Here is a 12,969-nt window from a genome sequence, read left to right on the forward strand (position 1 = left end):
ATCTACCTACTATTTTACCAGTTATCAAGAGCTACATATTGCCATTTTATTCAAATGTGGGATGAAAAAATACAAATATGCTTGAACTGTAGTAAATGAAGACACTTCAACATTAAACTTTTAATGGAAATTATTACTTTTTCTTTGAAATACTGTGCCAAATTCTTAATCTTCCCTATGCCTCAGTTTCCCTATCTGCAACAGAACAAAAAGTATAATTTATAAGGCTTAACTTGAAGGATAATTAATTCTGCATGACCATGCACTCCTTGGCTCCATGTCTTCTTCCGTTTGCTATCATCCCCAGAGCCCTCTTGGTGCCAGATACATTGAAGGCCTCCAGTAAATGTCTGACTGAAAGGGTTAAATAAATACAGAAGAGTTCTTTTTAAACCTTAGATATGTGAGAAAGGAATCCAAAGGGTTATATAAAAAAAGGGGCAGGTTAGTTAAGAAATCAGTTTAGGCCCCAAAAGAGTATGCCCCCTCAAATTAAAATGCAGAGCAGTTTCTGTTCAACTTTCAAAACTACTACATAAGGTAACAGGAGGAACCTGAGACAAAGGTGACATTTGTCAGCCCTTACTGCATTGTGCCCTGGTTGATCCAGCCTTCTTTCCTATCCCCATCATGTGCAGTGTCCACTGGGCAATGGCTTGGATGCATGAAATCGGGTATCTGAAATGCATGAGGTCCATTTTACACTGGCAAACGCATCAAGACTGCCCAGGAAGAAAACTGGTAAGACAACAGGTAGACTGCTGTTAAGGATTTCATCCCAGATTACAGTGTTAATAATACAACTAGTGCGTGTGTGTGTGGGGGGGAGGTGACTAGAATGCCTAGTCTAGAAGGAAGATGGCTCTTCCTATTAGAAAAATCAGTCTGAGATTCTTATTCAATTCCTACTGTGATGAGCCCAGGAACACCTGGGATGTCTCTTCCACAGTTTATAAAAACAAAACAGTAAAACCACAACCCTCAGAGAGGCCCAAAACTGATGGCACAAAGTCGTACAACTGCGGTCATAGAAAAGTAACCTTTTGCTTTATATACTGTTTTGATGAGTCAAAATACATCTACTGCAGGGAGCCCACGCAATAATTATTTTTTTTGAGTAAATTAATCAAATGGATTAAGGGAATTTGATTACACCTAGAGAAACGTTTTCAATCACAGCAGTTAAGATGGTGAAAAAGAGGTTTCCATAAAAATTCACTTCAAGATCATTAAAACTCAAGAGCTTCATGCAAAGAAACTGAGAGGTATGCAAAATTTAAGGGGGAGGATGAGTAGAGTTAAAAACTCCTAGGGAAAGTTTGATGAGTTGCTTCGACAGATGTCACCAAAGTTTTTTGTGTGTCTGTGTGCTCTGGGCTGACCTATTTCCCTGGAGTCTTCCTGCATTTGCTGCTTCAGAACACTTTCAGGCTAATTGCTTCAAGGTATGTTAATGAATGAACCAGAAATACAAGAGCGGCGGGGTTAGTTAAGGAATCAGTTTAGACCCCAAGAGAGTATGTCCCCTCAAATTAAAATGCAGATCGGTTTCTACTCAACTTTCAAAACTACTTGGTTCGGAGAGGGGACAGAATGGACGAAGGACGGAGTCAGGCGTCCAGAGTCCAGCCTGGCAGTGCGCGGACGTGCACTGGCCTTCCCGACTCTCAGCTTCTCCATCCCGGCTGCCCCAGCGGCGCACCCGGGCCCGGCGTTACCTGCAGCTCGGCCCGCAGGCGCTTGTTCTCCGTGTCCAGCTTGGCCTCGCGGCGGCCCATGGACAACAACTCCTGATTCTTGCTGACCCGGAAGATCTCGTATTCCTTCTTCAGCCGCTCGTACTCAGCCGCTGCGTACTCCAGCTCGGGCACCGACGAGCCGGTAGACTTAAAGCTAGCCCCCAGCAGCCCGCCACCACCCGTCCCGCGGGGCAGCGACCCGGGCCCTGACCCCGCCGCCGCCGCCGCCGCCGCGCCGCGGCGGAACGAGCTGCGCAGCAGGCGGGCTTTGGGCTTCACCTCCACCGGGATCTCGCAGGCCTCGCCACCGCCCGCCCCATAAGTGTCCTCGATCACTTCCCCGCCTGCGGGGCTCACGAGCGACGAGGCGGTCCCCATTACGCCTGTGGCCGGCCCTACAAGCCAGCTGGGTACCAGGAGGGGGCGGAACGCCGCAAACGAGACGGGGCGGGACAGCAAAAAGGGGCGGAGCGTGGAGGGAGGGTGGGGCGAGCGGGATGGGCCCGAGCCGCAGGACCGTGCGGGGCGGAGCGCAGGGCGGGCGCGACGGATGGGGCGGGGCAGCAGGAAGGAGCGAGACAGAGAGCAAGGAGGGCAGGGCGGAACAGAGCAGTACAGTGGGCGCAGTACTACGGCGTGGTGGAGCGGGGCGCAGGGCGGGCGCGACGGATGTGGCGGGGCAACAGGGCGGGGCGGGGCGGAGCGCAAGGTGGGCGGGACGAGCGGCACAAGACTGGTTGGCAGAGCTCAAGGCGGGAGGGACCGGAGGGACGGGATGGGCGGGGCGGGGCAGAGCGAGTAGAGGGGCGGTGGCGCGTGGGGGACCACTATATTAAGTCAGGGGCTAGGGGCGACCGTGCGCACGGCTTCTCTTAGCCGGTTCTACCTAGCCGGAGGCCTCTGACGGGCGCGTTCCTCACAGTGAGCGCTGGCATGGGTCCCGGGTTCCTCCACCTTCGCGGCTGCTGTTTCTCTCCTGCTACCGCCCCTGACCCAGCGCTCTTCTCTGAGGGCAGTTGGGAAATCTGAGAAACGTATTGAGCGCAAGCTATGTGCCTCTCACTATGTGTCTGTCAGTATGCAAGTAGTTGGAATGACCAGCAAGACAGAGTACCAGATAAGAAAAAGCTTTCAGACTTTACAGCCTGGGACCACCAGGGACAATCTTTAGACAAGGTGAGGTTTTTTGACTTTTTTAACAATGGACTCTGGAGGCCGCACGTCAGGGGAACGGTGGAATATCTCACCAAATAAAGGGAAAGAGTATTACAGTTATTTGGGGCAATGGTGGGCTTTAGGTGATATGAAAACATTTAAAAGATGGGGAAACTGTTTTAGAATTTAAAGTCGGAGGAGTAGCATTGACCTCTTTTCTGTTACCCTGTCTTGTGTTCTTGGACCTCTATCTGCTAACTAGGGCTTCTAGCCTCTCCAGGTGTGGAGGCCTGGGAGGACAGGAAAGGCGTTATTTGATTGACACTCCTGGGAACTAGATGTTGGTACTTTTTGGACTCGGTAGATTGCTAAAGTTGGCCTTTTTTCTCATAGGTACCTCTGTAAGTTTTTCAAAAACCCTTCTCCCCCTCATAATGGAAAACTTTTGATCTTCATTTCCCTTGATCCAGGCTGGTGTGGCTCTATTCAGGCTGTTGCTCCCTCCCTCCCCAGCTGTAAGGAATCCAGTGATACATTAAGCATCCTCTCTGCTGATGTTTGTTCAGATTGAAGATAATCTACTGGTTCACTTGCTGGTGAGGCTCACATCTGATCCACAGGTGTTACAGGTCAGGTTTCCCGGAAAGCGGACTCTGAGATGAAGATAACCATGCAAGATGTTTATTAGGGAGTACCCTTGGGATCAACACCTATGGAAAGGAAAAGAAGCACGTTTGCATGGCAGCAGAAGTTGAGCTCTGCTGCAGTCTCAATGGAGGCCTCAGCCAATCTTCAGAGAGTTCTGAAGCTGGAATGATGCTGCAGAGTTGTTTTAAATTGGGGTGCTGGTCTGGGACTTTATACGCCCATACCAGCAAGTCATCACCTAGCTGTCTTCAGCCAAAGCAATCCCATGGGGACTGGTGGTTGAAGGCTGTTTGCTGGCATCACTTCTAGTGGCTGGAGGAATAAGTCTTTCAGTCATCACAACATCTACCACAATAGGAAACACAACTCAGTCTTTGTTCTGAACAACTCTGGGAATGCAGGCCAATTCTCCATCAAAGTAGCTAGTCATCCTTTCTCTTACCCTTTCGATTTTCATCAGGAGGGAATCAGACATCAGGCCATTACATTCTTCAAACTCCAGGAGACATATATTCTTCAGGTTGTCTCCTGAGATGAAGGAAAACATTCCCACCGTCACAGTATCTCAGGAACTCTCTCCCTTTTAAAGTCTCTTCTGGGGATACCTGGGTGGCTCAGTTGGTCAAGTGTCCAACTCTTGATTTTGGCTCAGGTCATGACCCCAGGGTCCTGGGGTGGAGCCCCACGTTGTGCTCCTCACTTAGTGGGGAGTCTCCTTATCTCGCCCTCTGCCCCTCCCCCTGCTCACTTGTGCATATGTGTGCTCTCTCTCTCTAAAAATAAATAAATCTTTAAAAAAAAATATAAAGTCCCCCGATCTCTTCCAATTCTTGTACCCTCAATGTGGATCAGTGCTTTAAGGATCATCCACCAGGTTTCTGACTACCTCCTTTGTAAGATTCTGCATCTTAATCTTGCACCTCCTTTAGAATGTGCCTCAGTTGAAGACTTCCATTATTATGCTTGCATAATAAAATAAAGAGCCATCACCCATTCCCTCTAAACCAGTAACAAACTACACTAAACTTCCCCCAGCTTGTGGAGTAAATTCAGATTCTGCAGCCCGGTATTGAATGCCCCAAAGCAATGAGTCTCTCCTTTCCCCACTTCTCATCTACCCAGTAACATCCCTCTACCCACATTATTCCATTCTAGTCAAGCTGATTTTTCTCCTCATACCAATATGGTTTCTATTTCCTTTCAATACTGTCTGCCAACCCCCATCTCTTTCAACATCTACCTTCTTTCTCTAAGAAACTCCCTGGATAATTATACCTGTTGCATTTATCACATCAATAGTTTCAATTCAATAATCCTTGCCTACTATATGCAAAGTACTGTACCTTGTTCTCCATTATTATGTCCATCAATCTTGGTTTTTTGGTAGTTTTTGTTATTGTTGTTATGCCATTTGTGGCTTAGATTCATCCCAGCAACCCTTATTGAACTCTTGAAAACATAATGTTGTGGAAAACAAATGACTGATGACCCAAAGAGATGTTAAATACAGCCCACTTCTCAAAAAGCATGCGAATTTTCCCTCCTTTCCTTAATAACCTTTATTTTTTAAAAAAGATTTTATTTATTTGTCAAAGAGAGAGAGGGGGGGAGAGAGTGAGCTCAAGCAGCAGGCAAAGGGAGAAGCAGGCTCCCCGCTGAGTAAGGAGCCCAATGCAGGACGTGATCTCAGGCCACAGTGATCATGACCTGAGCTGAAGGCAGACGCTTACCTGACTGAGCCACCCAGGTGTCCCACTTAATAACCTTTCAATAGTTTTTGCAGTTGCCCCAAAACACCAATCCAGGTTTGCTGAGATCGTGGAGAGTTTTCCCTATGTAGTGATTACTAGCTGCCTTTCTCATCAGGGACACTATGTTTAAGTTCAGCTTGCACACTGACCTTGGATAACTGTTGGTTAATGCCTAAGTGACCTAACTGGGTGAGCCCAGAAGTGATCCGATCTAGAGTGCTAGCAATTACTCGGGATAATAGTGTGGTTGGTTTTCAACGTATTTACCAATCCTAAAACATCACAGAATTTAGTTTAATGTTTAGTCTAATTTCCAACCTCATTATTTGTTTCCCTTCTTTATGCTGAATTTAATGCACATACCACAATCTGCATTTTGAAAGGATAGCTTTGAATACAGAAGTATGGTGAAGAATAAAGTCTCTGACAGAAAGCTTATGGCTAATTAAGAATGGCTACATTTTTTAAAATACTACTTTCATTGAAAGGTGAAGTTTATGATGAGGATGGGCTATATAATTTGTGGGATCCAGTGTAAAATGAATATAGTGCCCTTTATTTAAAAATTATAAAGAATTTCAAGATGGCAACAGAGCATTAAACCAAGCGTGGGGTCCTTTTATGTTGAGCACTTGGGGTTCTTCAAGAGTCAAACATCCATGACTCCAGCCTGTTTATGACTCCTCCCCTTGAATCTGGTTGGGCTCAGTGACTGCTTTCACCAGTAGACTATGGCAGAAACGGCACTATGCCAGTTTCTAAGCCCAGGACTCGGGAGAATGGCAGCATCCACTTCTGTGTGTTGGAACACTCTCTCTTGCATCCTTGAGTTGCTATGTAAGGAGACCTACTACCTCACCTGAGATTGCCAGACTGGAGAGGTTATGTGTGGACATTCTAGGCAACAGTCCCAGTAGGACTCAGCCTTCAAGTCAAGGCACATGAAGTGAAGCCATCTTGGACTCTCCAGACCAGCCTATTGGCTAGTTGGATACCACAAAGTGACTTCAGTCAGTGACAGGGAGAGCAGAAGAATCACTCAGATGATCTCTACCCAATAATCTGATCCACAAATTCATGAGATATAATAAAACTGTAGTTAAAGCCACTGAATTTGGGGGTAATTTCTCACACTTGGAAGAGGAGAAAAATTTCCCCACATTTGGTTAAAGTAGTTTGTGAAATTAATGCTGCCACCTTTTTTTTTTTTTTTTTAAATGTGATTTGTAGAAGAAACATTTCTGGCAGTTAGTGTATACTTGGTTCTCAGACTACATGACTCTCAGAATCATTTGGGACACTTGTTAAAAATTAAGATCCACTGAATTTTAATTTCGGAGACTGGAGCTTGTGAATTTGCATGTTTCGTTATCTCCCAGGTGATAGTTACGTACTTTAAGATCTTAGAACCAGTGAAATTGCATAAAAATTGTGGCTAGGGATGACCTAATTCCTTGCTACTGAACGTGTGATCTATGGACAGCAGCATGACCTTAAATCTTGTTAGGAGTCAGATTCTCGGGTGCCATCACAGATGGACTGAGTCACAATGTGCAGATTAAGAAGATTCCCCAGGTGATTTGAATATACCTTAAAATTTTAGTGAGAAACACTGCTATAGAACAATGATCTTTAACATTGGTTGCACATTACAATCACTTGGAGAACTTAACAAAAACAAAAACTAACCTGCCGCTTGGGGTGGAGATCTGGCCATCATTTTTTAAAAGCTCCTCAGAGGATTTTAATCAGTAGTCAAGGGAGAAAACCAATGGTTTCATCCTCTGCTGTCTCATTATTGCCAACATGTGTGCAATCCCCCTGGTAACCGTCTTGGCATATGTTTGCTTACAGCTAGGTTCCTCTCACAGCTTGCTTTCATCTCAGTTCATCATAGTGAGTGCACATGTGATTTTGACTATTGATAGTATTGTGCTTCACTTTTAGAGATAGACATGACATCACAAATGGTCAACATGTCCCCCCAAAAAAATCCAATTGGAAATGCTACATGGAGTAATAGTGTTTGGAGAGAAAGCAGCTTTACAGAAGGAAGGGATTCTAATTCTCATTAAAACTGCCAACCTTCTCCCGGGCCATTTAGCCCTGCTCTGTTCTACCAAGTGAATTCTGATTCCTGAAGTCTCTTGCTACAAAGTCTGTATGTATGATTCTGATTTCAGGAGTTAACAATGGGGAGCATCTAATCGGATTAGCATCTGTGATTTAACATTTCTACCATTAGGGGGCAGTATAACTCAGGAAAAATTAATTTGGTTGGTAATTTGTATCTATAAAAAAGTCCTCGTTCTCATATGAAGATAAAAATTTTAAAGAATTCAGTCCAAGTGTTGTTGTTTTCAGTAGTGATAATCTCCATTGCCTTATTTAGTTCCCATCACAAGTAATAACATGACTCTGGAAATTAGCCCTGAAACAAAACAAGAGCAGAGGTTGGCCCCGTTTTTCTATAAGGGACCAGACAGTAAGATTTTACTCTCTGTGGGCCATTCGATCCCTGTCTTAATTACCCAACTCTGCCATTATAGCTCTAGAACAGCCATACGCAGACATAAATGAATGGGAATGTCTGCATTCCAATTAAATTTGATTTACAAAAACAGATGGCAGGGCAGATTTGGCTTGAGGGCTGTAGTTTGCTGACCCCAGAACTATAGGGGTAATTTTCAAACCTGGACCATTTTGAGAAGTACCTGGGGAGCTTGTTAAAAAATGTAGAGTCCTGAACTCCACATCAGATCTACTGAATCAAATTATCTGTGGCTGGGGCCCAGGCATCTAAATTTTTTTTAAGTCCCTACATGACAATGAAGCAAATACTAATTTAGTAATCATTATGCCAAAATAAAGTTAACTGCCTTTTTTGGGAATTTTAAATTCCTCCATGGCATTTTATTATATTTTCAGTATCTGAATATCTACCTATGTTGTAAAAGATATAAATGTAGAGTTTCAGCTTAGATTATCCTATACGTACAATCAAAGCACATCAGTGAAGTTCTCATTTCTACATAAATGTATTAAGCCACTGGTTTGGCGGTGGTTTTGATGAGATTGTGGCATATACAGGAGGTTCAGTGGGGTGGAGTCCGGAGCCGACGACCAAGAAAGAATTCTTAAGACGTCTTTGGTGCAAAATTGGTGGTTTATTAAAGCACGGGGACAGGACCCGTGGGCAGAAAGCGCTGCTGCCCCAGGTTGTCAGGGGTGGCTAATTATATACCATGGGGTTGGGGGAAGGTAAGGAAAACGGAAGGTTGGGAAAATACTTTCATATGTTAAAGAAGACACAGGATACCCGAGGCCTTGCCATTGTCAAGTTAAGGTTGTTTTTCCCTCTAGCAAGGCATTAACATTAAGATAGTTGGGAACTTCCTGGATCCCTAGAAGTATCTGTCTATGGTCCGCAGGCTCTAAGACATTTAGTTGTATTTCTGGAAACTAGGTTAGTGATAGAAATGCCTTGTTCTTGTAAACTGCTAAGACATTTGCAAACCGAAGGAGACTCAAGTCTTGCAGGATTGTGGTATCTATAGGTTAACGGTTTCTTTGTCCTTTAGGGCAACCAGGAGTGCCTGAGGAATGTCACGTACATCCCATGGTGGGAGGGGTTGTGGGGTGTCACTTTCTGCTTTGTCCTCAACTTGCCTTCTGTTCCCTCATCAGTTTTGTACCACAGCACATTTTGGCCCGTCCTGACTGATAGAGGGGCATACTGAATTAGTTTGAACAGGGAAGGGGGGAGATTAAAGAAAATGGAAAAAAGAGAAAGAAGAGTTTAGAGGGGTGGTGGAATGTTGTGCAGTATCTCCCCCAAATGTCCCAAATCTTTAAGGAACTTACAACCTCACAAAAAGTTTGCTGTGATTGAATTTTTGATTTTTTTTTTTTTTTTAAGAATTTGGTGAAGGGGAGGAGTTTAATGCCTAGATGAGTACAAAGGTGAAACAATACACACAGATGCAGTGGTCAGGGAAGTTGGGTAAGAATATTTTAAATATGGAGTGTCCATTCTTCGTGATGTATGTTCTCTGAAGATAGGGTTGCCCCTGGGCTTTTTACCTTGGACTAAGTAACTATATGGATATAAAGACATGCTTTAAAAAGAGTTGCAGTGGGTTTTCTGAAGAATATGATAACAAATATATTTACTAGCGGTCCTAAAGCAGACCACACATTTTGGATGTTTATTTAACAAATAAAGCTGTTCTATTTTTCTGGAGCAGAAGCAGCCTCAGGGTTGCAGGAAGCCATTTCTTTCTTGCTTGCTGAAAAATGTCTCTTTGTTTCTCAAGTTCAGGGTTGTTCTCCCTCCCCCCCCCCCGCCCCCACCACCCTCACATTCAGCTCTGAAGTTGAATATAACCTTAATTTTTTTTTTATGGAGCCGCCCATTTCAAATCTGGCAACCAGTGTCCACTTCAGACTGTCATTAGTGACTGTCACTTCTTACCCACACTCATGACCCACATGCCAGGAAGCAGGCAAGGAGCCAGATTTAATCAGCTCCCATGAAGGCAAAATGCAGTCTTTTCTCTACTGTACAAATTTGAAAAGAATGTACCTTTTCTGACTTACATCAAACATTGAGGAAAGTCAACTGAGATCTGGAGTTGTAAACGAACTTTATTTCTTCACAAGTTATTATGGATAAAAGTGGCAAGTTTTAACTCTCAGAGTTTAAAATATAGGAGAATTTATCTTTTAGATAAGATTTATTCATGGTTATAAAATTTTACTAACTCTTATAATACTAATGGGAGTTTTTATATTTGAGTTATAGCCTCAATCTATAAATGAGTTGTGTTCCAGTGATTAATAATCTGATATTTAGTATTTGAAACGTATTTTCTCAAGAAACAATGTTCGACAAGGTGGTTATTGTTTCAGCTCTCCACACAGAATGTTATTATGCTAAATGCAGAATAAAAATAATTCAAATGTCATCGGAACATGTATTCTATGGAACCATGCTTTTAGCATTTAACTCAGATCATCTAGGAACACATCCATACTTGGGTTGTGAAATCTCAGATATCACCGCTGCTCATATTTGTGGCCTGTTAGATGCCATGAAGAAGATAACCACGGAAGGAAATACTAATAGAGTGGAAATACATGAAATCGAGATTGGAAAAACAATAGAAAAGATCAACAAAATGAATGGTTGGTTTTTGAAAAGATAAACAGCATTAATAAACTTTTATCTAGACTCAGGAAAAAGGAAACTCAAAGAAAACAGAAAAAGCTCCTTGACATTGGTCTTGGCAGTGATTTTTTTTGGCTATGATGCCAAAATCACAAGCAACAAAAGCAAAAATAAACAAGTGGGATTACATCAAATTAAAAAGCTTTTATACAGCGGAACCTGGATGGCTCAGTTGATTGAGCAACTGACTTGGTTTCAGCTAAGGTCATGATCTCAGGGTCATGAGATTGAGCCTTGCATCAGGCTCCATGCTCAGCAAGGAGACTGCTTGAGATTCTCCTTTTCCCTCTCCCTCTGTCCCTCCCTTCGGCTCACACTCTCTCTCTCTCTCAAATAAATAAATCTTAAAAAAAAAAAAAAAAAAGCTTCTGTACATCAAAAACAAAACAAAACCAAAAAAACCCAACAAAATAAAAAGGCATCTTAAGGAATGAGAGAAAATATTTACAAACCTTATATCTGATAAGGGGTTATATCCAAAATATATAAGGAACTAAAAATATAAAAATATAAAAAATATATTTAATTTACTTAACTCAATAGCAAAAGCATCAAATAATCCAATTTTAAAATGGGCAAAGGACCTGAACAGATGATTTTCCAAAGAAGACATACAAATGGTCAGCAGGTACACGAAAAGGTGTTCAATACCACTAATCAGAGAGAAATGCCAATCAAAACCACAGCGAGATATCACTTCCCACTTGTTAGAATGGCTGTTATCAGAAAGGCAAGAGGTAACAGGTGTTGGCAAGGGTATGGAGAAAAGAGAAATCTGTTGCCCCACTGTTGGTGACGTTATGGAAAACAGTATCTAGTTTCCTCAAAAAATTAATGCAACTACCAGCAATCCAACTTGTCGGTATATATCTGAAGGAAATGAAATCTCAGAGAATCTGTTCCTTGTGTTCATTGCAGCATTATTCATAATAGCCACCACGTGGAAACAACCTAATTGGATGGATGCTGATGGATGAATGAAGAAACCGTGATACACATATACAGTGGGATAGTATTCAGCCTTAAAAAAAGAAGTCTTGCCATATGTAACAACGCAGATGAGCTCTGAGGGCATTATACTAAGTGAAAGAACCCAGACACAGACAAATATTGTATGATCTCATTTATATGTGGAATCTAAAAAAGTTGAATTCATAGAGGCAGAGAGTAGAATGGTGGTTAACAGGAGTGGGGAGGTAAAGGAAATGGGGAGATGTTGGTCAAAGGATATAAACTTTGCATTATAAGATGAATAACTTCTGGGGATCTAGTGTACAACATAGTAACTATGGTTAAGAATATTGTATACTTGAAATTTGCTAAGAATAGATTTTATATGTTCTTACCACACAAGCACAAATGGTAACTATATGAGGTGATGGGTGTGTTAGCTAACCTTATTGTGGTAGTCATTTCACTATATATATCTCACACACTGTATACTATATATATATATATATATCTATCTCATAACATTGTATACCTTAAACTTACACAATGTTATTTGTCAGTTATAGCTCAGTAAAGCTGGAAAAACAGAGATTCTGCTACATACTCATCCAAATAGCTAAAATAAAAAGAAAAAAAGAGACAGTTCTAAGTGTCACAAGGACAAGAATTTGGAGTAACTGCAACTCTCCTGCACTTTCTGAGGCAGTATAAATTGACACAAGCACTTTGAAAAATTGCTGGGCCATATCTCTTAAAGCTGCATATCCGACCTGTCCTAGCCGTAGGCATAATCCTTATAGAAATGCACCAAATGACACAAGAATGTGAAGAGTAGTATTACTTATAACTACCCCAGTTCCCATCAACAGTAAAATGGACAAATATGTGGTGGTATATGGTCACAAAGGAATACTACACAATAATGAAATGCGTAAATTATGTCAACAGGCAGTAACATGGTTACATTTCACAAATGTTGGACAAAAGACACAGACACAAAAAAGTTCATGTTTCACGACGTCATTTATAGTATATTCCAAAGCAGGCAAGTATAATTTATGATGATTGAGGTCAGAGTAGTAATTTCCTTTGCCAAGAGGGAGAGAGTCTGGGGGCTTCTAGGGTGCTGGTAGTGTTCTATCTTTGATCTCTTCTTTGATCTCTTCTTTGATCTGGAAGGTAGTAATGTGTTGTTCACTTCATAAGAATTAGCTGAGATTTACACTTAAGATTTGTGCACTTTTCTGCATGTCTGCTAAATTTTAATAAAGAAAATTCACTGTTAGATAAATGCGGACACCTATAGCCACAGGTTGAAGTGGACACATTCAATTGGTCTGACACAGAGGTTCAAGCAGGGAGGGGACCTGAAAGAGGGGAGAGGGAATAAGTTGTTATATAGTTTCCATTGTTTAGATTCTAGCAAGATCTTGTGCAAATTATTTGACTTCTTGCACTTTAGTTTCCTCATTTGAAAATGAAGACAATAGAGATT

At 42.3% G+C, this 12,969-nt stretch overlaps 2 protein-coding genes across 3 annotated transcripts in view; one reads left to right on the forward strand and one right to left on the reverse strand.

The window, feature by feature from the left end:
• Nucleotides 1-2,165, reverse strand: part of NPHP3 (nephrocystin 3) — a 43,199-nt gene extending 41,034 nt beyond the window's left edge. For both annotated transcript variants that reach the window (XM_045791768.2, XM_045791769.2), the window contains exon 1: nucleotides 1,719-2,165. In XM_045791768.2, coding sequence (XP_045647724.1) covers nucleotides 1,719-2,117 — 399 coding nt within the window. In that variant the 5' untranslated portion in view covers nucleotides 2,118-2,165. The remainder of the gene's footprint in view (nucleotides 1-1,718) is intronic.
• A 426-nt stretch (nucleotides 2,166-2,591) lies between these two features.
• Nucleotides 2,592-12,969, forward strand: part of TMEM108 (transmembrane protein 108) — a 673,892-nt gene continuing 663,514 nt past the window's right edge. The window contains exon 1 of the mRNA XM_087870206.1: nucleotides 2,592-2,915. The gene's annotated coding sequence lies outside the window, so the exon portion shown is untranslated. The remainder of the gene's footprint in view (nucleotides 2,916-12,969) is intronic.

This window comes from Ursus americanus, chromosome 20, assembly GCF_024610735.1.
Source record: "Ursus americanus isolate L20-20 chromosome 20, mUrsAme1.1.p, whole genome shotgun sequence".
Lineage (NCBI taxonomy): Eukaryota > Metazoa > Chordata > Mammalia > Carnivora > Ursidae > Ursus > Ursus americanus.